Genomic DNA, 27,948 nt, shown 5'->3' on the forward strand with positions numbered 1-27,948 from the left:
TTTGAGGAGGATTTGAAGGGAGTTGAGGAGAGTTTTCTCCACTGTGTTATGTTGGGAGGCTGGAATTCACTGCCTGAAAGGGTGATGGAGAGAGAAACCCTTTTTACGTTTAAAAAAACACTTGGTTATGCACTTGGGAAGCTGTGATAGATCAAAGGAGCATAGGAATATGGATTTAAACCCAGCTGGTTCACTAATGTCCTTTAGGGAAATATATCTGCCTTCCTTATCCTGGTCTGGCCTACATGTAGCTCCAGAGCCACAGCAATGTGATTGAATCTCAACTGCCCTCTGAGGGCAACTAGGGATGGGCAATAAATGCTGGTCAGCCAGCGACGCCCACGTACCACAAATGAATTAAAAAAATTAGGAGCAGAAGTAGGCCATTCAGCCCTTTGAGCCTACCCCCCGTAAGAAAACATCATGGGCTGATCTGACATTAAAGCAAAATGCTGGAGATCTTAAATAAAAACAGAAAATTCTGGAAAGACTCAGCAGGCCTGGTAGCGTCTTTGGAGAGGGAAACAGAAGTAATGGTTCGAGTCCAGATGACACTTCTTCAGAAATCAAGTTTTCAATTCCAGGTTTTTCAATAATAGCAGATTAATTGAATTTAACTTCTACCAGCTGCCTTTTTGGGATTTGAACCCCTGTCCCCAGAGCATTTTCCTGGGCTCAGTGACGTTACCACCACGCCACTGTCACCCCCATTACGGTGCTTAGCGCTGCTGCCTCACAGCTCCAGGGACCCGGGTTTGGTTCCAGCCTTGGGTCACTGTGTGTGCAGAGTCTGCATGTTCTCCCTGTGTCTGCGTGGGTTTCCTCTGGGTGGTCCAGTTTCCTCCCATAGTCCGAACGAAGACGTGCATGTTAGGTTGATGGGTCAAGCAAAATTGTCCCTTAGATGTTGTAGGTTAAGGGATTAGATGGATAAATGTGTGGGGATAGGGTGGGAGTTGAGCCTGGGTAAGATGCCCTGTTGGACAACTGACACAGGCTTGATGGATCGAATGGCCTCCCTCTGCACCGTAGGGTTCTATGATTCCACACAATAAGGACATAGGAATGATTCAGAACCAGTCCTGTGAAGGGAAGTTTCAAAGCTAAGTGAATTTTTGGAATAAGAAGTGTGTCAGTAAGTAGGAACAGAAGGAGGTGATGGCCATTCGGGGAGGTGATGGCCAAGTGGTATTATCGCTAGACTATTAATCCAGAAACTCAGCTCATGTCCTGGGGACCAGGGTTCGGATCCCACCGTGGCAGCCAGTGGAATTTGAATTCAATAAAAAATACCTGGAATTAAGAATCTGTTGATGACCATGAAACCAATGTCAAAAAAACCCATCCACTTCACTAAAGAAACAATACTTTTCACTAATACATGTGGCCTTGGAGGGAGTGCAGAGGAGGTTCACGAGGCTGATACCGGAGTTGAGGGGGTTGAGCTATGAGGAGAGGCTGAATAAACTAGGCTTGTACTCATTAGAGTTTAGAAGGATGAGGGGAGATCTCATTGAGACGTATAAGATGATGAATGGGATGGATAGGATAGAGGTGGAGAGACTCTTCCCGCTCAGAAAGGACAGCAGCACTAGGGGGCACAGCCTCAAGATAAGGGGGGGGCAGTTTGGATAGGAGTTGAGGAGGAACTTCTTCACTCAAAGGGTGGTGAATCTCTGGAATCCTCTGCCCGTTGAAGTGGTGGAGGCTACCTCGCTAAATATATTTAAGACACGGGTAGATAGGTTTTTGATAGACGAGGGAATTAAGGGTTATGGGGAGAAAGCGGGAAAGTGGAACTGAGCCACTTCAGATCAGCCATGATCTTGTTGAATGGCAGGGCAGGCTCGAGGAGCTAGATGGCCTACTCCTGCTCCTATTTCTTATGTTTCTTATATTATGTAAATCAAATCAAATCAAATAGTGTCCCTTAGGGAAGGAAATCTGCCGTCCTTACCCGGTCTGGCCTACATGTGACTCCAGAGCCACAGCAGTGTGGTTGGATCTTAACTGCTCTCTGAAATGGCCTAGCCAGACACTCAGTTCAAGGACAACTAGGGATGGGCAATGAATGCTGCCCAGCCAGCAATGCCCATGTGGCTATGAATGAATAAAAAAACGTGGAGGGTTTGGGTGATGGGGGTTGGGTGTCCATTGTCTTACGTATAGGAATGTAGTAGCACCACTGCCAAGCTCTGGATGCCCCTCGATCGGACCCCCAGTAGCTGCCCTTCCAGCTCTTGCATGTTGACAGGTCTCCAAATTTCCACACTCTCCCCTGTGGATCCTGGAAAATAGGAAGAAGCAGCCAGTAACCTCGGGAAATAAATGCTTGTTTTAGACAGTCACTCCTAAAAATAACAACTTGCATTCACATGCTGTCTATAACATGGGAAAACGTCCCAAGGTGGCTCACTAGAGTATTATCAGATATTAGGACTTACATAACCGAGGGAGATGTTAAAGAATGCTTGATTCACCAGGTTGATTCCACAGATTGTGCGTGGCATGGTAGCACAGTGGTTAGCATTGCTGCTTCACAGGTTCGATTCCCGGCTTGGGTCATTGTTTGTGGTCACATTCTCCCCGTATCTGTGTGGGTTTCCTCTGGCTGCTCCAGTTTCCACCCACAGTCCAAAGATGTGCAGATTAGGTTGCTTGGCCATGCTAAATTGCCTCTAGTGTCAAGGGATTTACAGGGTAAATATGTGGGGTTATGGGTATAGGCCTGGGTGGGATTGTGGTCGGTGCAGATTTGATGGACCGAATGGCCTTCTTCTGTACTTGTAGGGATTCTATAGTTTTAGGATAAGGGGGTGGCAGAATTAAAACAAAGATGAAGAGAAATTACTTCTCTCCAAAGGTCATAGAGGTTTATAACATGGAAACAGGCCCTTCAACCCAACTTGTCCATGGCACCCCTTTTTTTAAACCCAAGACAAAATTGTACCCGCCTCTACTACTGCCTCTGGCAGCTTGTTCCAGATACTCACTACCCTCTGTGTGAAAAAACACCCTACCATTAACTGAGTAAGTCCTGCCCTAGTGCAATCTATCAAAATGCATCACCTTGCATCTGTCTACATGAAACTCCATTTGCCATTCGTCAGCCCACTGGCCCAACTGATCAAGACCCCATTGTAATCCTAGATAACCTTCTTCACTGTCAACTATTCCACCAATTTTGGCGTCATCTGCAAACTTACTAACCATGCCTCTAAATTCTCATGCAAATCATTAATATAAATGACAAACAACAGTGAACCCAGCACTGATCCCTGAGTCACACCGCTGGTCACAGGCCTCCAATTTGAAAAACAACCCTTCACAACCACCCTCTGGCTTCTGTCATCAAGCCAATTTTGTATCCATTTGGCTACCTCACCCTGGATTTAACCCTATGCCACAACCTATCATGCAGTATCTTGTCAAAGACCTTGCTAAAGTCTATGTAGACAACACTAACTGCACTGCCATCATCTACCTTCTTGGTTAGGCCTTCAAAAAGTTCAAGCAAATCAACTAAAGGTTGTGGAATTCACTAACCCTGAGTGCGGTGGATGCCAGGACATTGACTAAATTTAAGGAGGGGGTGAATAGATTTTTAATTAATAATGGATTGGAGGGTTATGGAGAATGGACAGGAAAGTGGAGCTAAGGCTGAGATGAGATCAACCATGAGCGTATTGAATGGGGGAGCAGGCTTGAGGGGCTGAATGTCCTTCTGCTCCAAGTCCTTATGATTCTTATGATGATGAGAGAGAGAACCGGAGAGGTTCAGGAAAGGAGTTTCAGAAATTTTCTACCATTTGAAGGCATGGCCATTAGTAAAGTTGTGATGGTCACGAGGTTGGACATGGAGCTGCCCATTTGGAGGTGCTGTGGTCCTGGAGGAGGATGCAGAGGTGGGGAGGGCTGCAGTGAGGAGGGGTTTGAGGCCATGGCATGATTTGAAAGGAAGGACATGAGTTTTAAAATCATGGTGTTGTGTAACAGGAAGACAGGGACTATCAGCGAGTACAGGGGTGATGGTGGAACACCACTTGGTGGACGGATGCAGGATATTGGTATGGATGACCTTGGGGGTTGGAAGATGGGAGAGTGGCCAGCAGAGCACTACAATGGTGAAAGCCAGCGGTGACAGATGAGGGTTTCAGCAGTGGATAACATTGGAATAGTTTAGGTTAGAGGGTCATTAGATTGGTTCCACTGGTCGGCGCAACATCAAGGGCCGAAGGGCCTGTACTGCGCTGTAATGTTCTACGTTCTATATTCAGTGTGCGAGCTGAGGCAGATGGAGATGGTTGGCATTACAGGGGTGGAAAGAGACAATCTTGATGGAGCTGGATGACTTGAAAGCTCAGCTCAAGGAGACAAAACACAACAATGAGTGTACCTCAGGAAACTGCATGAGGGTGGAGAGTCCTAGCTAAGAAACACTGATGTTTAAGAGCTCAAGGCAGTCCTCAGAAATAACAATGGCTTGTTGTTATATGGAGTCAGGAGTCTCAGTGAGCTGGCTCAGTGAAAGGGCGGCACAGTGGTTAGCACTGCTGCCTCACAGTGCCAGGGACCCGGGTTCGATTCCCGGCTTGGGTCACTGTTTGTGTGGAGTCTGCACATTCTCCCCGTGTCTGCATGGGTTTCCTCCGGGTGCTCCGGTTTCCTCCCACAGTCCAAAACTGTGTGGATTATTCTTGGTGTGAGGGGGACTAGGTAGGGTAAACGCATCGGGCTATGGGAATAGGGCCTGGGTGGGATTATAGTCAGTGCAGACTCGATGGGCCAAATGGCCTCCTTCTGCTCTGTAGGGATTCTACTCTATGATTCCAATTACCAAATCCATTAGCTCTTAGGGGATCACATCCCCATTCGGAGGAGATGTGATAGGAGTTGATTATGAAAGTATAACTTATTGAGGGGGGAGGGCAGTTGTTGAGTATACAGGAGCTTGTTCATTGAATGGACTCTGGAACAATGAGCTGGGAAATCCTAAGATTCTATCCTGGAAGATCAACAATCTGAGACATGGACACAACCTACCCACAGCTGTCTCCACTCCTGCCTGTTTTGGTAGCTGGCAACCTTCCTGATGTAGAACCACTCGCTCATCAACTTCAATCACCTCTTCATATAACACCTCCGGCATCACGATCTTCTACAGGAACGAGAGAGAGAGATAGAGTGTGAGAGATTGTGCAGAATGAGGGGGCGAGAGAGAGAGAGAGAGACCATGCACTGTGAGAGAGAGAACATGAGAGACTGCAGAGGGAAGTGGGAAGGGAGAGAAGATGAGGGACTATGCATAGAAAGGTTAAGAGAGAGAGAGAGGGAGACTGCGCAGAGGGAGGGAGAGAGAGAGAGAGAGAGAGGAAAACAGTGAGAAAAGGAGGGAGAGAGAGAAAGGAGGACCCTGTTTAAGAATGCACATTGCATTTAAGAATGCTTCTAGCAAGCATTTGTAGAGTCATAGAAGTTAGAGGTTTACAGCATGGAAACAGGCCCTTTGGCCCAACTTGTCCATGCCACCCCTTCTTTTAACCATTAAGCTAGTCTCAATTGTCCGCATTTGGCCCATATCCCTCTATACCCATCTTACCCATGTAACTGTCTAAATGCTTTTTAAAAGACAGAATTGTATCCGCCTCTACTATTACCTCTGACAGCTTGTTCCAGACACTCACCATCATCTGTGTGAAAAAATTGCTCCTCTGGACACTTATGTATCTAAACTCCCTATTTAGACTCTTCTACCTTTGGGGAAAAGATATTGACTATCTAGCTGATCTGTGCCCCTCATTATTTTATGGACCTCTATAAGGTCACCCCTCAGCCTCCATACTCCAGAGAAAAAAGCCCCTGCCTATCCAGCCTCTCCTTATAACTCAAACCATCAAGTCCCAGTAGCATCCTAGTAAATCTTTCCTGCACTCTTTCTAGTTTAATAATATCCTTTGTATAATAGGGTGACCAGAACAATATTCCAAGTGTGGCCTTACCAATGTCTTGTACAACTTCAACAAGACATCCCAACTCCTATATTCAATGTTCTGACCAATGTTCTATTTAGTGCAGTGATCACCATACTTTGCAAACAAAAGGAGTATGTCCAAGCCTTGCACCTTTTTCAATTACCAGGAACTTGGGGAGCCTATAGTGCCCCATTGCTACGTCTCCAGCCAATCAGAGTTGACTTGCCAACCAATCAGCACCTTTCGTCCTCTAGTATAAACTGTGGAGATGTGTTTGAAATTTGATATTCTTGTGTTTGTCCTGATGAGCACAGGGTGAAAAACTTCAGCAACTCTTTTCAGCAAGATTCAAGGTTCCTCTACTGTTTCTGAATTCTGAGAGTATTTCACTGCCTGTTCCCTCAACTCCTATCCTTTCTCCCCACTGCTCAAACAGTATCTTTGATTAATTTTGCTACTCTGCCATCCACTTTCTGAGCTCACTCAAATAGTTAGTGTCTCAAACCTACTGAGCTGAACCTATGCTTCTCAATCTCCAGTTTTATTCATTAACTCCCAGCACTCACGTAAAGAACACCGGTTTGGTTAGTAGATTACAACTTAAACTCTAAAACATCAGGATTTTGAACACATCAATTAAATCTCCCGTTAACCTTCTCTGCTCTATAAAGAGAAATCCCAGTTTTTCCAGTTACTCCACATGGCAACACGATGGCACAGTGGTTAGCACTGCTGCCTCCCAGCGGGGACCTGAGTTCAATTCCTGGCTTAGGTCACTGTCTGTGTGGAGTCTGCATGTTCTCCCCGTGTCTGCGTGGGTTTCCTGGGGGTGCTCCGGTTTCCTCCCACATTTTGAAAGGTTAAGTGCACTGACCATGCTAAATTCTCCCTCAGTGTACCCGAACAGGCACCGGAATGTGACAACTAGAGGAGTTTCACAGTAACTTCATTGCAGTGTTAATGTAAGCCTACTTTTGAAACCAATAAAAATAAACTGAATGAAATTAACTGGGTGCCCTCAACTCTGGTCTCATTCCTCTGCACCCTCTCCACTGCCCGGACATCCTTCCTGAAGTGTGGAGCCCAGAACTGGTCACAATAATTCAGCTGATGCTTAAACAGTGATATGTGAAGGTTTACCAGGTCGAATATCTTTGGCCGGGACTGGTTACCGATATGCAGCAAGTCTCTGAACCCTTTGGTGATCACCAGTGCCATTCGCTCTCCCTTCCGCTCCAGCAGGGCGTTTGTTGCAACAGTTGTTCCCATCCGAATCCAGTCAATCCTGGAGGTGTCCATTGGCTGATCCCGAGGCATCGGAATTCTACTCTCCTGTTACAGACACAAGAGGAAAATCGATTCAGAGATTGGGCCTGCTGTACACATTGCCTCAGTGGAAAAGGCCAGTGTTGAGGCATTCACTACCCCCTCCTCCAGAATTTCCATTAGCCCTCCTCCTCAGAATCCAGAGGAGGCCATTCAGCCCCTCCTGTCTGCACCAACTCTCCAAAGAAACACGCTGGCACAGTGGTTAGCATTCCACAGTCCAAAGACGTGTGGGTTAGGTAGATTGGCCATGATAAATTACCCCTTGGCGTCAGGGGGACTAGTTAGGATAAATGCATGGGGATAGGGCCTGGGTGGGATTGTGGTCGGTGCAGACTCAGTGGGTCAAATGGCCTCCTTCTGCACTGTAGATATTCTATTCTAAGAATATCCGGGTCCATCCTATTCCTGTAACCCTCGACCGATGCACCTAACCAGCACATCTTTCAGACTGTGGGAGGAAACCGGAGCACCTGGAGGAAAACCACGCAGACCTGGGGCAGTGACCCAAGCCGGGAATTGAACCCAGGTCCCCGGTGCTGTGAGGCAGCAATGCTAACCATTGCGCCACTGTGCCACTGCTCCTTCAGAAAGGTCCTCACTACACCAGCAAATTTTTGCAAACAATATCCTGGGTGTCCCCATTACTGTGCACAGTGTAATTACCATCTCCCCTTCCTGCATTTGAATATTTATTATTGTCACATGTATTAACATTCAGCGAAAAGTATTGTTTCTTGTGTGCTGTACAGACAAAGCATACCATTCATACAGAAGGAAAGGAGAGAGTACAAAATGAAGTGTTACAGTCATAGCTAGGGTGTAGAGAAAGATCAACTTAGTGCGAGGTAAGTTTATTAAAGCTGGTTTCAAGTGGCAAACTGTAAGTCTTGAAGCATTCTGCAATGTATGCATTAGCATTGCATTTACATTAGCAGCTTAACATCAGGGGGAAGCACTGGCTGAAAGTTTGTTTAGTCGAAATTGACTAATAGAACCCAAAGTGAGATTCTCCTGCAGATGGAGCACTGAGACTGCATTCTAACTGTATCCATGCTAAGTGCTACGGTTGTTGTGTATCCACATGGCACACTGTAAAGCTGTGTCATAGTCTGCAAAGCTGGCTTCAGCGAGTACGGCATTTTCTTAAGCTACTCTTTGATTTCTGGCAAGCCTTCAAAAAGTGGGAAAAATATTTTCTAACGTGCAACCTTCTGACCACATAACATGAATGACAAGGGGAGGGTATAAATCCCACATAAGGATGCGCAGACTCTTAGGAAAGGCTTTGAAATTGCCAGATTCTAAGGCAAGCAAGAGACCATGGTCGCATATGGTGATGTGAACTTGGCCACTCTACACAGCAGGGTGTCGTGAGTCAGGAATGTGCCATGTTCCTTAATAAAGGAATGTAAGTGCCCACAATAGCTACTTGCAGGTTCATGACTCATTGGGAAAATTGCTTCTTGGTATCATCTCTGATTAGCCATTGGCCGTCTCCTTCCACCAACATTATTCATTTCAAAAATATTATCTAAACACATTACAATCGAACCTCCTATAATTTCAAAACTTCAGTCATATCTCTGCCTCTATCTACCACCATAAATAATACTCCTAAGGTTTGGAGCCTCTTATAAATAAATATTAAAAATGTTCAGTTTGAGGGACATCTTTGTCCTCTTTTGCACTCTAGTCTAGAGCCTCAGTATCAGATTCACAAATCATTAATGTCACAGTATTAGTCAATAAGGGAGTGGGATAGCTTGATCTTGGGTTTGGACATACTCGGCACAACATTGAGGGCCGAATGTGCTATACTGTTCTATGTTTCTATGTATGTCCATTCAAAAGTCCGACAGCAGCAAGGAGGAAGCTGTTCTTGAGTCGGTTGGTATGTGACCTCAGACTTTTGTATCTTTTTCCTGACAGAAGAAAGTGGAAGAGAGAATGTCTGGGATGAATGGAGTCCTTGATTATTCTGCCTGCTTTGCCGAGGCAGCAGGAAGAGTCAATGTAGATTGTAGACAGAGTCAATGGATGGGAGGCTGGTTTGTGTGATGGACTCAGCTTCATTCCCAACACTTTGCAGTTTTTTTGCAGTCTTGGCAGAGTAGGAGTCATACCAAGCTGTGATACAACCAGAAAGAATGCTTTCTATGGTGCATCTGTTAATGTTGGTGAGAGTTGTAGCAGACATGCCAAATTTCCTTCTTTAAAAGTAGAGGTGTTGGTGGGCTTTCTTAACTATGACATGGCATGGAGGGACCAGGACAAATTATTGGTGATCTGGACACTTAGAAACTTGAAGCTCTTGATCATTTCCACTTCATCCCCATTGATGTAGACAGGGGCATATTCTCCTTTTACGCTTCCTGAAGTCAATGACTCTCCCTTTGTTTTGTTGACACTGGGGGAGAGATTATTGTCATCACACCAATTCACTATCTCATTCTCTATCTCACTCCTGTACTCTGTCTCATTATTGTTTGAGATCCAACCCGCGAAGCTGGTGTCATCAGCAAACCTGAAAATCGAGTTAGAGAGGAATTTGGCCACGCAGTAATAGGTGTATAAGGAGTGTAGTAGGGGGCTGAGAACACAGCCTTGTGGGGTATCGGTTTTGAGTGTGATCATGGAGGAGGTGCTGTTGCCTGTCCTTACTGATTGTGGTCCGTGAGTTAGGTCTGTGCAGTGATTTACTGTGAGAAATTCCGTGCATGCTTCTTTTCCAGGAAGTCTAAGAATAAAACAGGAGCCATTACTGATGCACTTTTATAAGCTTGTTTTTATAGTGGCCCTACATTACAAACATGCAGCTCTGAATATAATAATCCCATTTATAGTCCATCCAATTTACAGGAGCACAGTAAGAAGTCTCTCAACACCAGGTTAAAGTCCAACAGGTTTATTTGGTATCATGAACTTTCGCAGTGCGGCCCTTCATCAGGTGTGTAGATTGATAGGTTTCACAAACACGGCATATATAGGCCAAGGCACAATTGCCTATTTGTGAACTAACCTCCACTCACTTGCTGAAGGAGCAGAGCTCTGAAAGCTCGTGATTCCAAATAAACCTTAATCTGGTGTTGAGCGACTTCTTACTGTGCTCACTCCAGTCCAACGCTGGCATCTCCACATCATATTTACAGCAGCATATGTGAATCATCCCCAGTTAATGCCCATCTCTTCCACGCAGTTTTACCCAATTAGTATTGAATTAACATGCTGATATACCCAGCTCAGTAACTGACCTCCTGTAGTATTCTCCTGATGCCCTCTGTGGGAGCGTCGCGGTAATTAGCCGGGTCCTCCGAAAGCAGCTTCATGACTCGGACCTTACCCCCGGGACACACGGCAAACACGTCGGTGAAAGTCCCACCACGATCGATAGCAAACTGAAACCTCTCTGGCTTCATCGCTCACAGGCAGTGATTCCCGGTGCGACTGTCAGAGAGAAAGGGAAAGGATGTTGGCTAAAGAAAGCAACACAGCGATCTCCTCCCGTTAACCCTATCTCTGAAGCCAGCAAGCCTCTGAGGGTGAGCCCCTGATCCAATGGCTGCAATGAATGCTGCTGGGTTTTTGCCTTTAATTGCAGCAATTCAACCACCCACCACCTTCCTGTCACCAGCACCCAACACTGTGCATCAAAGACAGGTCCAGTCCGTGGATTACAGTGAGGAGGTCTGCACCTTGGGTCCTAGAATTCTGGTCTGGGTAGAGTGATAGGCTTAAAAAGCCTGCCTTCAATACTCATGGCAGAGATAGTACTGAGGGAGTTAGAATCATAGAATCATAGAAACCCTACAGTGCAGAAAGAGGCCCATCAAGTCTGCACCGAACACAATCCCACCCAGGTCCTACCCCCATATCATACCCACTAACCCCTGCAACTTATGCATCCCTGGACACTAAGGGGTAATTTCTTTGCAAGGCCAACCAACCTAACCCGCACATCTATGGACTGTGGGAGGAAGCCGGAGCACCCGGACGAAACCCACGCAGACATGAGGAGAATGTGCAAACACCACACACACAGCGACCTGAGCTGGGAATCGAATCCAGGACCCTGGAGCTGTGAAGCAGCAGTACTAATCACTGTGCCACCGTGCCGCCCACTGTCGGAGGGTCAGTGCTGAGGGAGAGCTGCACTGTCAGAGGGTCAGTGCTGAGGGAGAACATAAGAAATAGGAGCAGGAGTAGGCCATCTAGCCCTTCAAGCCTGCCCTGCCATTCAATAAGATCATGGCTGATCTGAAGTGGATCAGTTCCACTTTCCCACTTTCTCCCCATAACCCTTAATTCCCTTGACTACCAAAAACCTATCTACCCGTGTCTTAAATATATTTAGCGAGGTAGCCTCCACCACTTCAACGGGCAGAGAATTCCAGAGATTCACCACCCTTTGAGTGAAGAAGTTCCTCCTCAACTCTATTCTAAACTGCTCCCCCCTTATCTTGAGGCTGTGCCCTCTAATCCGTGATCAAGGAGAAAATAGCGAGGCATCTTGAGGAGAATTGTTTGATAGAGCAGACGCAGCACGGTTTTGTTAAGGGGAAGTCGTGTCTGACGAATTTGTTGGAGTTCTATGAGGATGTGTCTAGGGCGGTGGATAGAGGAGAGCCGGTGGATGTGGTCTTTCTTGATTTTCAGAAGGTGTTTGACAAGGTGCCTCACAAGAGGTTATTACAGAAGGTAAGGGGGCATGGAGTTGGGGGTAGGGTATAGCGTGGATAGAGGATTGGCTGTCAAATAGGAGGCAGAGAGTGGGGGTCAATGGGTGCTATTCGGATTGGCAGTTGGTGACTAGTGGAGTGCCCCAGGGGTCGGTGCTGGGGCCTCAGCTATTCACCATTTATATAGATGATCTGGAGGAGGGAACTGAGTGTATGGTGTCGAAATTTGCTGATGACACCAAGATTGGTGGAACGGCAAATTGTGCGGAGGGTGTGGAGAGTCTGCAGAAGGATCTAGATAGGCTGGGCGAATGGGCCAGGAACTGGCAAATGGAATTTAATGTTGGCAAATGTGAGGTTGTCCACTTTGGTAGGAATAATGGTAGGAAGGACTATTACTTACATGGCGAAAAACTGCAGCATGCGACGGTGCAGAGGGACCTCGGGGTCCTTGTGCATGAGTCGCAAAAACCCAGCCTGCAGGTGCAGCAGGTGGTCAGGAAGGCAAATGGGATGCTGGCCTTCATAGCGAGGGGGATGAATATAAAAGTAGGGAGGTCTTGCTGCAGCTGTATAGGGCACTGGTGAGGCCACAGCTGGAGTACTGTGTGCAGTTTTGGGCGCCACACTTACGCAAGGATATTTTGGCCTTGGAGGGAGTGCAGAGGAGGTTTACTAGGCTGATACCGGAGTTGAGGGGGTTGAACTATGAGGAGAGGCTGAATAAACTAGGCTTGTACTCGTTATGGGAGATCTCATTGAGACATATAAGATGATGAATGGGATGGATAGGATAGAGGTGCAGAAGCTCTTCCCGCTCAGAAAGGACAGTAGGACTAGAGGGCACAGCCTCAAGATAAAGGGGGGCGGTTTAGAATGGAGTTGACGAGGAACTTCTTCACTCAAAGGGTGGTGAATCTCTGGAATTCTCTGCCTGTTGAAGTGGTGGAGGCTACCTCGCTAAATATTTTTAAGACGCGGGTTGATGGGTTTTTGATAAGAGAGGGGATTAAGGGTTATGGGGAGAGGGCGGGAATGTGGAACTGATACACGACAGTCAGCCATGATGTTATTGAATGGCAGGGCAGGCTTGAGGGGCTAGATGGCCTACTCCTGCTCCTCTTTCTTATGTTCTTGTGTTCTTACGTTCTTAGTCCTGCTGTCCTTTCTGAGCGGGGAGAATCTCTCTACCTGTACCCTATCCATCCCCTTCATTATCTTATACGTCTCTATAAGATCCCCCCTCATCCTTCTAAACTCCAACGAGTACAGACCGCACTGCTGAGGGAGTGACGCACTGTCAGAGGGTCAGTGCTGAGGGAGTGCCGCACTGTCAGAGGGTCAGTGCTGAGGGAGTGCCGCACTGTCAGAGGGTCGGTGCTGAGGGAGTGCCGCACTGTCAGAGGGTCAGTGCCAAGGCAGAGCCACACTGTCAGAGGGTCAGTGCTGAGGGAGTGCTGCACTGTCAGAGAGTCAGTGCTGAGGGAGTGCTGACTGTCAGAGGGTCAGTGCTGAGGGAGTGCCGCACTGTCAGAGTGTCAGTGCTGAGGGAGTGCCCACTGTCAGAAGGTCAGTACTGAGGTAGTGGCGCACTGTCAGAGGGTGAGTCCTAAAGTCACAGAGGCGCTGTGACTTTATTCTGAGCCTTTACTGTCCCCTCAGGTGGGTATCAATGTTGACACAGCGCTGGCTGGAGGAATTACCACAGGTGTCCTGGGCCAATTCCTATCCCTTGTCACATGCAGACTATCTGACCGGTGTAATGCTGGTGTCTGAGTGAGCTTCCTGTGTGTAAACTGACTGCCATATTTCACACACTGCAACAGTGACTGTACTTGTAAAGTACTTTGGGAAAGCGCTTTGGGAGATTCTGAAGACGCTAAAGGTAATTTAGAGTTGCAATTCCTGTCCTGAAAGTATTACAACTGGCTAATGTTAAACCTCCTGACCTTCTCAGATACCCTGTCTGTGTTAATGTACAATGGATCTGTTACATAACATAACTGTGTACATAAATCATTGTTGAGTTATGAACTTTGCTCTGTAGGTCAGTCCCAAAGCTTACAGCAGTGTGTAGTTTGAAATTACCAGGAGTGTGTGTGGCGGGATGGTAACTGCTGGAATTCCATCCTAGTTCACACAGACTGGGACACACTTGCCTGAGATACAGGCAGTGGAAACACAAAAATGAGCTAGACGTTGCTCACAATGATCCAGTGACAACAACAGAATTGCACCAAAGTTTTATACGTTGTTTCAGAGTTTCATTAACCTAAAGACAATGAAAGAAAAGCAATGACTTTCAGCATTTTAGACAGATTTAGTAACCACGTACATATTTAATCCTTTCTGCACTTTGGGAATGGAACAGACTGTAAACAAATTCCGATCGCTATCTCAAGAGAAAGGCAAATTGTGTGCCTTCCAGATAAGGGAACAATTGGAGGGCAATGGTACTCAGAGCAGGTAGCCAGAACACCCATTTCCCCAGCACCATTCTCACTCTGATTCCAGTCAGTCACACTTTGATCCCCAGACCGTCTGACTCTGATCCCCAGTCCGTCCGACTCTGATCTCCAGTCAGTCTGACTCTGACCTCCAGTCAGTCTGACTCTCATCCCAGTCAGTCTGACTCTGATCCCCAGTCCGTCCGACTCTGATCCCAGTCCGTCCGACTCTGATCCCCAGTCCGTCCGACTCTGATCCCAGTCAGTCCGACTCTGATCCCCAGTCAGTCTGACTCTCATCCCAGTCAGTCTGACTCTGATCCCCAGTCACTCTGACTCTGATCTCCAGTCGGTCCGACTCTGATCCCCAGTCGGTCCGACTCTGATCCCCAGTCGGTCCGACTCTGATCCCCAGTCGGTCCGACTCTGATCCTCAGTCGGTCCGACTCTGATCCCCAGTCGGTCCGACTCTGATCCCCAGTCGGTCCGACTCTGATCCCCAGTCGGTCCGACTCTGATCCCCAGTCGGTCCGACTCTGATCCCCAGTCGGTCCGACTCTGATCCCCAGTCGGTCCGACTCTGATCCCCAGTCGGTCCGACTCTGATCCCCAGTCGGTCTGACTCTGATCCCCAGTCGGTCTGACTCTCATCCCCAGTCAGACTGACTCTGATCCCCAGTCGGTCTGACTCTGATCCCCAGACGGTCTGACTCTCATCCCCAGTCAGACTGACTCTGATCCCCAGTCAGTCTGACTCTCATCCCCAGTCGGTCTGACTCTCATCCCAGTCAGTCTGACTCTGATCTCCAGTCGGTCTGACTCTGATCCCCAGTCCGTCCGACTCTGATCCCAGTCAGTCTGACTCTGATCCCCAGTCGGTCTGACTCTGATCCCCAGTCGGTCTGACTCTGATCCCCAGTCGGTCTGACTCTGATCCCCAGTCGGTCTGACTCTGATCCCCAGTCGGTCTGACTCTGATCCCCAGTCGGTCTGACTCTGATCCCCAGTCGGTCTGACTCTGATCCCCAGTCCGTCCGACTCTGATCCCAGTCGGTCCGACTCTGATCCCCAGTCGGTCTGACTCTGATCCCCAGTCGGTCCGACTCTGATCCCCAGTCGGTCCGACTCTCATCCCCAGTCGGTCCGACTCTCATCCCCAGTCGGTCCGACTCTGATCCCCAGTCGGTCCGACTCTCATCCCCAGTCGGTCCGACTCTCATCCCCAGTCGGTCCGACTCTCATCCCCAGTCGGTCCGACTCTCATCCCCAGTCGGTCCGACTCAGATCCCCAGTCGGTCCGACTCTCATCCCCAGTCGGTCCGACTCAGATCCCCAGTCGGTCCGACTCTCATCCCCAGTCGGTCCGACTCTGATCCCCAGTCGGTCCGACTCTCATCCCCAGTCGGTCCGACTCTCATCCCCAGTCGGTCCGACTCTCATCCCCAGTCGGTCCGACTCTCATCCCCAGTCGGTCCGACTCAGATCCCCAGTCGGTCCGACTCTCATCCCCAGTCGGTCCGACTCTCATCCCCAGTCGGTCCGACTCTCATCCCCAGTCGGTCCGACTCTCATCCCCAGTCGGTCCGACTCTCATCCCCAGTCGGTCCGACTCTCATCCCCAGTCGGTCTGACTCTGATCCCCAGTCGGTCTGACTCTCATCCCCAGTCGGTCTGACTCTCATCCCCAGTCGGTCTGACTCTGATCCCCAGTCAGTCTGACTCTCATCCCCAGTCAGTCTGACTCTGATCCCCAGTCGGTCTGACTCTGATCCCCAGTCAGTCTGACTCTCATCCCCAGTCAGTCTGACTCTCATCCCCAGTCGGTCTGACTCTCATCCCCAGTCAGTCTCACTCAGTTGATCCAGGATTTACCCTCTAAATCCCAAACTGGTCAGTGACCCCGGGATGAACTGTGTCCTCTGAACGCCCCTTTGACCCTGTCACAGATGCACTGACCGGGCTGAGGTGCCAGCGGCTCCGCTCCGGCCGCAGGGTCTCGGACAGCTGGCACTCGGACAGTTGCGCTCCGGCCACGGGGACTCGGACGCCCGCAGCTGATTCAGAATCTGACAGCCAGCCGGGTGACAGCCCCGCCCATTCCCCAGCATCAACCAATCAGACACCGCGGCCCTCAGGCTGGTATCCAATAGCGACGGGCCGGAGTCCGGGCACTAACCAATCAGCGTCACGCCGAGAAACTCAACCAATCATAGAGAGGTATTCTAATAGCTAGCCAATTGGAAACTGCCTCGATCAGGGGTGTTCAGCCAATCCCATTAGAGTTAGATTCTGAATAGCACAGCCCGCGGACCAATCAGCTCCCGCGCTGTTAGAACGCTCATCAATCCCTAATGTGATTGGCCAGGAGCACAGACCAATGGGCACACTCAGTAAGGACTGAGCAATCCCCTTCATTTTAATTGGTCCACTCACTGTCCAATCAGGCGACAACGCCCACCCGATCATTGGTTCACACCCAGAATATCTTCATCTCTTTAATACAGAGAAAACAAACACTTTCCTGACAGAAACATTCCGTATTGTGGATTCACAAATATTTTGACCATGAAAAATGTGCAGTTCCTGTCACCGATTCCTGATTCTATAATTCTGATAAGACAGGTGACCAATGGACTACAACTCCCAGAGTGCTCCATGCCAACTCCACCGTCACATCCCGGATGAAGTCCTGGGGATGCCGGGAGATGTAGTCCGTGCTCCCGGCAAGCCCCGGGCCTGCCGCTGGGGATGCTGGGTACTGAAGTCCGGCGGTGGGCGCGCTTTCTGACAAGATGGCGGGGATGGAGCTCCTGTCGGATCAGGGGTACCGCATTGACGGCAGGAAGCCAACCGAGCTCAGGAAGATCCAGGCGCGGATGGGAGTGTTTGCTCAGGCCGACGGCTCGGCTTACATCGAGCAGGGAAACACCAAGGCGCTGGCAGTGGTTTACGGTCCGCACGAGGTGAGAGCGGCTGTACTGCACGTGCGCGGTACCGGCAGCAGCCACTCTGCGCATGTGCAGCAACGGCACGGGGTTAGATACAGAGTAAAGCTCCCTCTACACTGTCCCCCATCAAACACTCCCAGGACAGGTACAGCACGGGGTTAGATACAGAGTAAAGCTCCCTCTACACTGTCCCCCCCATCAAACACTCCCAGGACAGGTACAGCACGGGGTTAGATACAGAGTAAAGCTCCCTCTACACTGTCCCCCCATCAAACACTCCCAGGACAGGTACAGCACAGGGTTAGATACAGAGTAAAGCACCCTCTACACTGTCCCCCCATCAAACACTCCCAGGACAGGTACAACACGGGGTTAGATACAGAGTAAAGCTCCCTCTACACTGTCCCCATCAATCACTCCCAGGACAGGTACAGCACGGGGTTAGATACAGAGTAAAGCTCCCTCTACACTGTCCCCCCATCAAACACTCCCAGGACAGGGACAGCACGGGGTTAGATACAGAGTAAAGCTTCCTCTACACTGTCCCCCCATCAAACACTCCCAGGACAGGTACAGCATGGGGTTAGATACAGAGTAAAGCTCCCTCTACACTGTCCCCCATCAAACACTCCCAGGACAGGTACAGCACGGGGTTAGATACAGAGTAAAGCTCCCTCTACACTGTCCCCCCATCAAATACTCCCAGGACAGGTACAGCACATAAGAACATAAGAAATAGGAGCAGGAGTAGACCATTTAGCCCCTCGAGCCTGCCCCACCATTCAACAAGATCATGGCTGATCTGTCGTGTCTCAGTTCCACATCCCCGCCCTCTCCCCATAACCCTTAATCCCCTTGCCTATCAAAAACCTATCAACCCGCGTCTTAAAAATATTTAGCGAGTCATCCTCCACCACTTCAACGGGTAGAGAATTCCAGAGATTCATCACCCTTTGAGTGAAAAAGTTCCTCCTCAACTCTGTTCTAAACCGCGCCCCCCCTTTATCTTGAGGCTGTGCCCTCTAGTCCTACTGTCCTTTCTGAGCGGGAAGAGCCTCTCCACCTCTATCCTATCCATCCCATTCATCATCTTATATGTCTCAATGAGATCTCCCTCATTCTTCTAAACTCCAATGAGTAAAAGCCTAGTTTATTCAACCTCTCCTCATAGTTCAACCCCCTCAACTCCGGTATCAGCCTAGTAAACCTCCTCTGCACTCCCTCCAAGGCCAAAATATCCTTGCGTAAGTGCGGCGACCAAAACTGCACTCAGTACTCCAGCTGCGGCCTCACCAGTGCCCTATACAGCTGCAGCAAGACCTCCCTACTTTTATATTGCAGAAGGTAAGGGGGCATGGAGTTGGGGGTAGGGTGTTAGCGTGGATAGAGGATTGGCTGCCTAATAGAAGGCAGAGAGTGGGGGTTAATGGGTTCTATTCGGATTGGCGGTTGGTGACTAGTGGAGTGCCCCAGGGGTTGGTGCTGGGGTCTCAGCTATTTACCATTTATATAGATGATCTGGAGGAGGGAACCGAGTGTAGGGTGTCGAAATTTGCTGATGACACCAAGATTGGTGGAACGGCAAATTGCGCGGATGGTGTGGAGAGTCTGCAGAAGGATCTAGATAGGCTGGGCGAATGGGCCAGGAACTGGCAAATGGAATTTAATGTTGGCAAGTGTGAGGTGGTCCACTTTGGTAGGAATAATGGTAGGAAGGACTATTACTTATGTGGCGAAAAACTGCAGCAGGCGACGGTGCAGAGGGACTCCAGGGTCCTTGTGCATGAGTTGCAAAAACCCAGCCTGCAGGTGCATCAGGTGGTCAGGAAGGCAAATGGGATGCTGGCCTTCATAGCGAGGGGGATTGAATATAAAAGTAGGGAGGTCTTGCTGCAGCTGTATAGGGCACTGGTGAGGCCGCAGCTGGAGTACTGTGTGCAGTTTTGGTCGCCGCACTTACGCAAGGATATTTTGGCCTTGGAAGGAGTGCAGAGGAGGTTTACTAGGCTGATGCCGGAGTTGAGGGGAGTTGAGCTATGAGGAGAGGCTGAATAAACTGGGCTTGTACTCGTTAGAGTTTAGAAGAATGAGGGGAGATCTCATTGAGACATATGACATGATGAATGGGATGGATAGAATAGAGGTGGAGAGACTCTTCCCGCTCAGAAAGGACAGTAGGACTAGAGGGCACAGCCTCAAGTTAAAGGGGGGGGCGCTTTAGAACAGAGTTGAGGAGGAACTTCTTCACTCAAAGGGTGGTGAATCTCTGGAATTCTCTGCCCGTTGAAGTGGTGGAGGCTGCCTCGCTAAATATTTTTAAGACGCGGGTTGGTGGGTTTTTGATAGGCAAGGGGATTAAGGGTTATGGGGAGAGGGTGGGAATGTGGAACTGAGCCACGACAGATCAGTCATGATCTTATTGAATGGCGGGGCAGGCTCGAAGGGCTAGATGGCCTACTCCTGCTCCTATTTCTTATGTTCTTATATTCAATCCCCCTCGCTATGAAGGCCAGCATCCCATTTGCCTTCTTGACCACCTGCTGCACCTGTAGGCTGAGTTTTTGTGACTCATGCACAAGGACTCCGAGGTCCCTCTGCACCGTCGCATGCTGCAGTTTTTCGCCATGTAAGTAATAGTCCTTCCTACCATTATTCCTACCAAAGTGGACAACCTCACATTTGCCAACATTAAATTCCATTTGCCAGTTCCTGGCCCATTCGCCCAGCCTATCTAGATCCTTCTGCAGACTCTCCACACCGTCCGCACCCTCCGCACAATTTGCCGTTCCACCAATCTTGGTGTCATCAGCAAATTTCGACACCATACACTCGGTTCCCTCCTCCAGATCATCTATATAAATGGTAAATAGCTGAGGCCCCAGCACCGACCCCTGGGGCACTCCACTCGTCACGGGGTTAGATACAGAGTAAAAGTCTGAGATTAGTGTGTCAGTGCAATGTATCACTGTTAGTTGTGTGGTTGGTGATTATGTATCTGTTGTTTTAGATGCGTGGTGCTCGCAGTAAAGCCCTCCATGACAAGGCAATGGTGAACTGTCAGTACAGCATGGCGACCTTCAGCACGGGTGAGCGTAAGAGACGCCCTCATGGTGATCGCAAATCTTCTGAGATGACCTTGCATCTGAAACAGACGTTCGAAGCTGCCATCTTAACTCAACTTTACCCACGATCCCAGATTGACATCTATGTGCAGGTATGTTGAGTATGCAGGTATGCTCTGAGGCCAGAACGTTTCATTCACCTGACGAAGAGGTAAACCTTGAAAGCTTGTGAGTTTACTATCAAATAAATCGGTTGGACTTAAACCTGGTGTTGTCAGACTTCTTACTGTGTTTACCCCAGTCCAACGCCGGCATACCCACATCAGGTATGTTGCAGCACGGTGCCTTCCCTGAACACTCTCTCCCTGGCTCTGCCCCTTCTTAACATTTAATTTTAGCACTCCTTGTCCCCAGCCTGATCCCATCTCTGCCCTGGATTGGGGAGTATTGCTCCTGCTGACTGCAGCCCCCCGCTCTGGCTCTAACCTCTGGCAGTGAAAAATGTGAGGATACCCCTGTAACTAGATTCTGTCCTTTTGGCTGCAATTATACGGGGATTATTGAGGCCACAACTCGAGTGTTGTGCGCTGTTTTGGTCTCTTCTGAGGAAGGAAAGGAAAAAACGTGGCGAAAAACTGCAGCAGGCAACAGTGCAGAGGGACCTCAGGGTCCTTATGCATGAGTCGCAAAAACCCAGCTTGCAGGTGGTCAGGAACGCGAATGGGATGCTGGCCTTCATAGCGAGGGGGATTGAATATAAAAGTAGGGAGGTCTTGCTGCGGCTGTATAGGGCATTGGTGAGGCCGCAGCTGGAGTACTGTGTGCAGTTTTCGGCGCCGTACTTACGCAAGGATATTTTGGCCTTGGAGGGAGTGCAGAGGAGGTTTACTAGGTTGATGCCAGAGTTGAGGGGGTTGAGCTATGAGGAGAGGCTGAATAAACTAGGCTTGTACTCGTTAGAGTTTCGAAGAATGAGGGGAGATCTCATTGAGACGTATAAGATGATGAACGGGATGGATAGGATAGAGGTGGAGAGACTCTTCCCGCTTAGAAAGGATAATAGGACTAGAGGGCACAGCCTCAAGATAAAGGGGGGTCGGTTTAGAACGGAGTTGAGGAGGAACTTCTTCACTCAAAGGGTGGTGAATCTCTGGAATTCTCTGCCCGTTGAAGTGGTGGAGGCTGCCTCGCTAAATATTTTTAAGACGCGGGTTGATGGGTTTTTGATAAGAGAGGAGATTAAGGGTTATGGGGAGAGGGCGGGAATGTGGAACTGAGCCACGACAGATCAGCCATGATCTTATTGAATGGCGGGGCAGGCTCGAAGGGCTAGATGGCCTACTCCTGCTCCTATTTCTTATGTTCTTATGAGGATGTTCTTGCTGTTGAGGGAGTACAGCGAAGGTTTACCAGGCTGATTCCAGGGATGGTGGGACTGATGTATGAGGAGAGATTGACTGGATTAGGATTGTTTTCGCTGGAATTCAGATGAATGAGGGGGGATTTCATAGAGACTTATAAAATTCTAACAGGTCTAGACAGGGTAGATGCAGCAAGGATCTTTCTGATGGTGGGGAGGTCAGAGCCAGGAGTCACAGTCTGAGGGTTTAGGGTGGATCATTTAGGATGGAGGTGAGGAGACATTTCTTCACCTAAAGAGTGGTGAACCTGTGGAATTCATGACCACAGGAAATAATTGATGTCAAAACATTGAATGTATTCAAGTGCCTATAGCACTTAGGGCGAATGTGATCAAAGGCATATTTCTTGCATGCTATACAAAGAAAGTATACCGTTCATAGAGAAGGAAATGAGAGAGTGCAGAATGTAGTGTTACAGTCATAGCTAGGGTGTAGAGAAAGATCAATTTAGTACAGGGTGAGTCCATTCAAAAGTGTGACAGCAGCAGGGAAGCTGCTCTTGAGTCGGTTGCGGGCACATGACCTCAGAGTTTTGTATCTTTTTCCCGATTGAAGAAGATGGAAGAGAGAATGTCCAGGGTCTGTGGCATCCTTAATTATGCTGGCTGCTTTTCTGAGGCAGAGGAAGTGAAGACAGTCAATGGATGGGAGACTGGTTTACGTGATGGATTGGGCTGCACTCACAACCTTTTGTAGTTTCTTGCGCTGTTTTGCAGAGCAGGAGCCCATACCAAGCTGTGATACAACCAGAAAGAATGCTTTCTATGGTGCACCTGTACGGGTTGGTGAGAGTCGTAGCCAAATTTCCTTCACCTCCTGAGAAAGTAGAGGCGTTGGTGGGCTTTCTTAACTGTAGTGTCGGCGTGGGGGGAACCAGGACAGGTTGTTAGTGATCTAAAATCGTGAAGATCTCAACCCTTTCCACTTCATCCCCATTGATGTAGACAGGGGCATGTTCTCCTTTATGCTTTCTTTGACAATCTCCGTTGTTTTGTTGACATTGAGGGAGAGATTATTGTTGCCAGTTTATCAGATTCTCTCTCATTTCTGTATTCTGTCTCGTCATTGTTTGAGATCTGAGAATTGGAGGGGGATTTGTTCTGTGGTTATGGGGAGAAAGCAGGATAGGCGATTGAGTTGGATGATCAGCCATGATTGTAATAAAGGGGAGAGCAGGCCGAATGGCCTCCAACTCCTGTTTTCTGTTTCTCCTGACCAGCAGTTGTGAAGTGACTCTTCAGTTGTTGCTAGCTGTATATTTGCGATTGGCCCAGACATTCTGCTTCTGAAAAAATTCCCAACGTTTTCTGGTGATGATTTTTGCTGAAATGTTTCTTTGATATCCCGCGTGCGTTTGTGCTTTGCCAGTGATGTAAGAGTTAGTCGTTACCAGGCTCTGACCTGCTGTTCGCCAACAGCCCATTCCACTGTTTCTGGCTCATTGAAGTTAGCCTGACCAAAGATAAATTGAAACTATCCCCTCTGGGTGGGGGTGGCGAGGCAGCCCAGAACCTCAATGAGAAGCCAGCTGCTCAGGGGATGATGTCAAGCAGCACCTCTTCACAACAAAGGGATTGATCACCTGGAACTCTCCACCCACACCCCTGCCCAAGAAGAGGGTCATGGTGCTGGGAGTCAGAGATTCTAAAACTGAGGTGGATAGAATTGTGTTGGTCAGGGAATTGAGGATCACAGAGCAAAAGTGTGTAAATGGAGTTGATGTCCACATCAGTAGTGATCTAACAGAATGATTTAACAGGTTTGAGAGGGCCGACTGATCTTCTGGTCTCGTGATTTAGCCTCGAGGGGCTGAGTGGCCATCTCCTTCTGTGTAATGGTTTGGAGGGGCTGAATGGCCTCCTCTTCCTATGGTGAATTAAACATTCACTGATGTGTATTTACCTGTGGTGTCACTAGGGGAGCTTTGATGGCAGGTTGAAGGTCAGGCTGGTGCCTGTCTGGTTCTGGACCACAGGACTTACTACAAAGGCACTCTGCAGCCCTTCTCATATGGGTGGCTTGGTGACGCAGTGGTTAGCACTGCTGCCTCACAACACCAGGGACCCAGGTTTGATTCTGGCCTTGGTCATTGTCTGTGTGGAGTTTGCACGTTCTCCATGTGTCTGCATAGGTTTTCTCCGGGTGCTCTGTCACAGTCCATAGATGTACAGGTTAGGTGGAATGGCTACACTAAATTGACCCTAGTGTCAGGAGGATTGACAGGATAAATGCATGGGGTTATGGGGATAGAGTCTCAGTCGGTACAGACTCGATGGGCTGAATGGCCTCCTCTGCATTCTTGGGATTCTATGATTGGAATTGAACTGGGAATTAATCCCCTCCCTGCTTACATTCAGTTTTGTTTCCTCTCCCACAGATCCTGCAGGCAGATGGTGGGAACTATTGCGCCTGTGTCAATGCGGCGACTCTGGCAGTGATTGACGCAGGGATCCCCATGAGGGACTATGTGTGCGCCTGCTCCACGGGATTTATTGAGGACAGCCCCTTGGTGGACCTCAGCTACATCGAGGAGTCTGCAGGGGGCCCCCAAGTGGCATTGGCCCTGCTCCCCAAGTCCCAGCAGATCGCTCTGCTGGAAATGAACTCCAGACTGCACGAGGACCACCTGGAGAAAGTGGTGGACGCAGCAGTCAAGGCGTGCAGGGATGTGTACGCTGTGCTGGACCGTGTGGTCAGGGAGCATGTTCAGGAAGTTACTACACTGGTGGGGGAGTGATGGACCAAGAGACGGACTCTTCCATGTTGTTGTGTTGGGTGTGTGAGGTTTCCCTCAATAAAATTGATACTTTTTTTATATTAAAGAATTATTACAAAACTTTGAACCTTCCTTACTCTGTCACCTAATTCAGCGTCATGTGTAAATGTGTGAGTGACATTTGTTCCTGAAAAGGGAGACATGTTATTGAAGGTTTCGTCATTTTGTGGAACTCTCTTCCCCAGAAAGCGGTGGAGATAGTCACTGAATATATTTAAGGCAGAGGTAAATAGTTCTGGACTAAAGAGGGTGTCAAAGGTTATTGGGGTTAGTCAAATAAGGATTTGAGGCCACAATCAGATCAGCCGGGATCTTATTGAATAGCAGAGCAGTCTCGTGGGGCCGAATGGCCTACTCTTTAATTCATATGTTTGGGGCGGCACGATGGTAGAGTGTTTAGCACTGCTGCCTTCCAGCGCTTGGACCCATATTCAATTCTGGCCTTGGGTGACTGTGTGGAATTAGTATATTCTCCCCATGTCTGCATGGGTTTCCTCCAGGTGCTCCGGTTTCCTCCCACAGTCCAAAAATGCGGAAGTTAGGTGGATTGACTATGCTAAGTTGCCTCTTAATGTCCAAAGATGTGCTGGAGGTTGATTACTAAAATAAAAGCCCGTGGGATAGGAGGCAATATATTGAGGATTGACACACCAGAGAGAAGGAATAAACACGTCATTTTCATGTTGTAAGGCTGTGGATTGTGGGGTACAGTAAGGATTAGTACATGTGTCCCAGCTGTTCACAATGTATAGCAATAATTTGGATGTGGGGACCAAATGCAATATTTACAAATTCACACATGATGCAAAGCTAGGTGGGAAGCTGGATTATTTACACATTTAAAACCAAAGATCATAGAATCCTACAGTGCAGAAGGAGGCCATTCAGCCCAGTTAGTCTGCACTACCATAATCCTACCGAGGCCTTATCCCCCCCAACTGCACATATTTACCCCGCTGGTCCCTCTAACATACACATCCCAGGACACTAAGGGACAATTTAGCATAGCCAATCAACCTAACCCACACATCTTTCGGACTGTGGGCGGAAGCGGAGCACCTGGAGGAAACCCACACAGACACGTGGATAATGTGCAAACTCCACACAGATAGTGACCCAAGACCAGAATCAAACCCAGGTTCCTGGCACTGTGAGGCAGCAGTGCGAACCACTGTGCCATCCCCCGATGATGAACTAGTTTGGAGATGCCATGCTGACCAATTGTAGTAATCTCAAAATGATTTCTCAGAATCATCTCCAGGAACACAAACTTCTTCAGTCTCTAGTGTTGTGATTACTACTACAGAAGACTTAGGTCAATCTGAATTGCCTGATGATTGTGACTTTGCCACTATACCGTGTGAATATGATGCAGAATTAGTTCCAAGAAAAGAATTACCTACTGTTCTAATGACAAGGACAGCCAAATTCCAGAACATTGTGTACAACCAAAGAGGATTATGCATCCCCCTGACTGCTTTTCTTATTGACGGTGTATAATAATGCATAGTACTCATCCAGACTATTAATGATCCCATGTTTCACATCATAGTGATAATTGTCATGACCACAGATGTAAAGGGGGATGGATTTTATATATTTAACTGGTTGCGTGATTGCTTTAAGAACTGGTCACATAATTTGATGGTGATGTCATTGGGGTATTTTGCAGGCTGTTGTTTAGTTTCAGTTTCTACTCTACAGGTAACAACTCCGAGAATAACTATGCTCTTTTGAATCTACTCGTGCAAACCTTTTCTTTTGCTTTAAAATCCACCATCCATAGTTAGAATCTTACAGTACTCAATAAGCTTTGATCATATTTAACGGCAGGGCAGGCTCAATGGACGGTATGGTGGACTGCTCCTCTCTCGTGTTCCTGTGGCTCACAGAGAGTGTTATGCAGCAAGTCACAGAAGATGATATTAGGGCCGCTTGCCAAAAACTTGCTCAAATTGGCAGATTTTATGGAGCATTTTAAAGGATGGAAGAGAGGTGACAAGATATAGGAGGTAAATTCCAGAGATTAGGGTTCAGGCAGCTAAAGGCACAATTAAATTCAGAGCAACTAAATTCAGGAATGCAGAGGAGATCAGAGTGAGTGCAGAGAACTGGGTTGTGGAACTGGAGGAAATTATGGAGAAGGGGAGAGGAGAGTCTGGAGCCATTTGAAAACAAGGACGAGAATTTTAAAATTCCTATGGTGCAGAAGAGGCCAATCAGCCCATCGAGCCTGTACCAGCCACAATCCCACCCAGGCTTTATTCCCCAAACACCACGCATTTACCCTGCTAATACCCCTGTCACTAAGGTCAATTTAGCATAGCTAATCCACCTAACCTGCACGTCTTTGGACTGTGGGAGGAAACCCATGCAGATACGGGGAGAATGTGCAAACTCCACACAAAGAGTGACCCAAGCTGGGAATCGAATCCAGGTCCCTAGTGCTGTGAGGCAGCAGTACTAACTGCTGTGCCACTGTGGTGGTGCAAGGCATTACTTAACTAGGGCCCAGCGTAAGTCTGTAAACACAAGAGGTTAGAACTGGACTCGGTGCAAATCAAGACACAGGAAGCTGAATTCTGCACTCATTATTTCCAATAACCTCTTCTCAAATAACCAGAAATCCCAAACAACAGGAAGGGTTGTAGAAAGCTCTGTGAGTAGGTTTTCCTACTCAGTCTGGTAATGAGCAACAAGACCCTACTCCAATCACCTGTCTTCACTGATTGCAGAGCATATCAATGTCTTCTTCACACCCCCAGCCAGCTGGAAAAAATGCCCCTGTGGCTAACTGCCTGAATTCTGATGACCCCATGGTTAAAAATCCTGATAGTTTCACACACAAAGGAGGGCGATGGCCAGGAGACAAGAGCATTCCTCTGGGAATGGGAGACAAGTTCTCAAAAAGGGATTGTTTACAATGCAATTCAGGTGTATAAATATCTTGTGATGTTTCTGAACTGCCAGGTCCATTGCTGAGCTGACGATAGCATCCTTACCGCACAGTTCTCCTCTCGCACTGTCATGGTGCCAGCTGCTAACAGTCCCAGCTGTGATTGTATATGAGGAGGAGAAAAAGAATTTCCATTTTATAGTTAACATGTCCCTAAGCATTTCAAGATTCGTAATTGAAGGCTGGAGATGGCAGTGGGACATGGCCAAAGGTCTCTTCTTGAGCTTTGTTAAGGTTTATTTATTAATGTCACAAGTAGGCTTGCATTAACTACAATTAAGTTACTGGGAAAATCCCTAGTCACCACACTCTGGCGCCTGTTCGGGTACACTGAGAGAGAATTTCGCACCTAACCAGCATG

At 48.3% G+C, this 27,948-nt stretch overlaps 2 protein-coding genes across 3 annotated transcripts in view; one reads left to right on the forward strand and one right to left on the reverse strand.

Moving 5' to 3' along the window:
* oplah (5-oxoprolinase, ATP-hydrolysing) overlaps positions 1 to 16,500 on the reverse strand; it is an 80,093-nt gene extending 63,593 nt beyond the window's left edge. The window contains exons 1-6 of one of the 2 annotated variants that reach the window (XM_080214088.1): positions 16,381 to 16,500; positions 14,066 to 14,249; positions 10,553 to 10,745; positions 7,113 to 7,304; positions 5,044 to 5,158; positions 2,164 to 2,287 (exon numbers count right to left, since the gene is read on the reverse strand). In XM_080214088.1, coding sequence (XP_080070214.1) covers positions 2,164 to 2,287; positions 5,044 to 5,158; positions 7,113 to 7,304; positions 10,553 to 10,717 — 596 coding nt within the window. In that variant the 5' untranslated portion in view covers positions 10,718 to 10,745; positions 14,066 to 14,249; positions 16,381 to 16,500. The remainder of the gene's footprint in view (positions 1 to 2,163; positions 2,288 to 5,043; positions 5,159 to 7,112; positions 7,305 to 10,552; positions 10,746 to 14,065; positions 14,250 to 16,380) is intronic. The other variant, XM_080214077.1, reaches the window with a different exon arrangement.
* A 671-nt stretch (positions 16,501 to 17,171) lies between these two features.
* On the forward strand, positions 17,172 to 24,691 carry exosc4 (exosome component 4). The gene is made up of 3 exons (XM_080217782.1): positions 17,172 to 17,387; positions 20,380 to 20,586; positions 24,233 to 24,691. Exons 1-3 carry the CDS (start codon positions 17,217 to 17,219, stop codon positions 24,590 to 24,592), a joined length of 738 nt encoding a protein of 245 aa, XP_080073908.1. The 5' UTR covers positions 17,172 to 17,216; the 3' UTR covers positions 24,593 to 24,691.
* The last annotated feature ends 3,257 nt before the right edge of the window (positions 24,692 to 27,948 follow it).

This window comes from Carcharhinus amblyrhynchos, chromosome 2, assembly GCF_965287045.1.
Source record: "Carcharhinus amblyrhynchos chromosome 2, sCarAmb.v2.hapA, whole genome shotgun sequence".
Classification (NCBI taxonomy): Eukaryota; Metazoa; Chordata; class Chondrichthyes; order Carcharhiniformes; family Carcharhinidae; genus Carcharhinus; species Carcharhinus amblyrhynchos.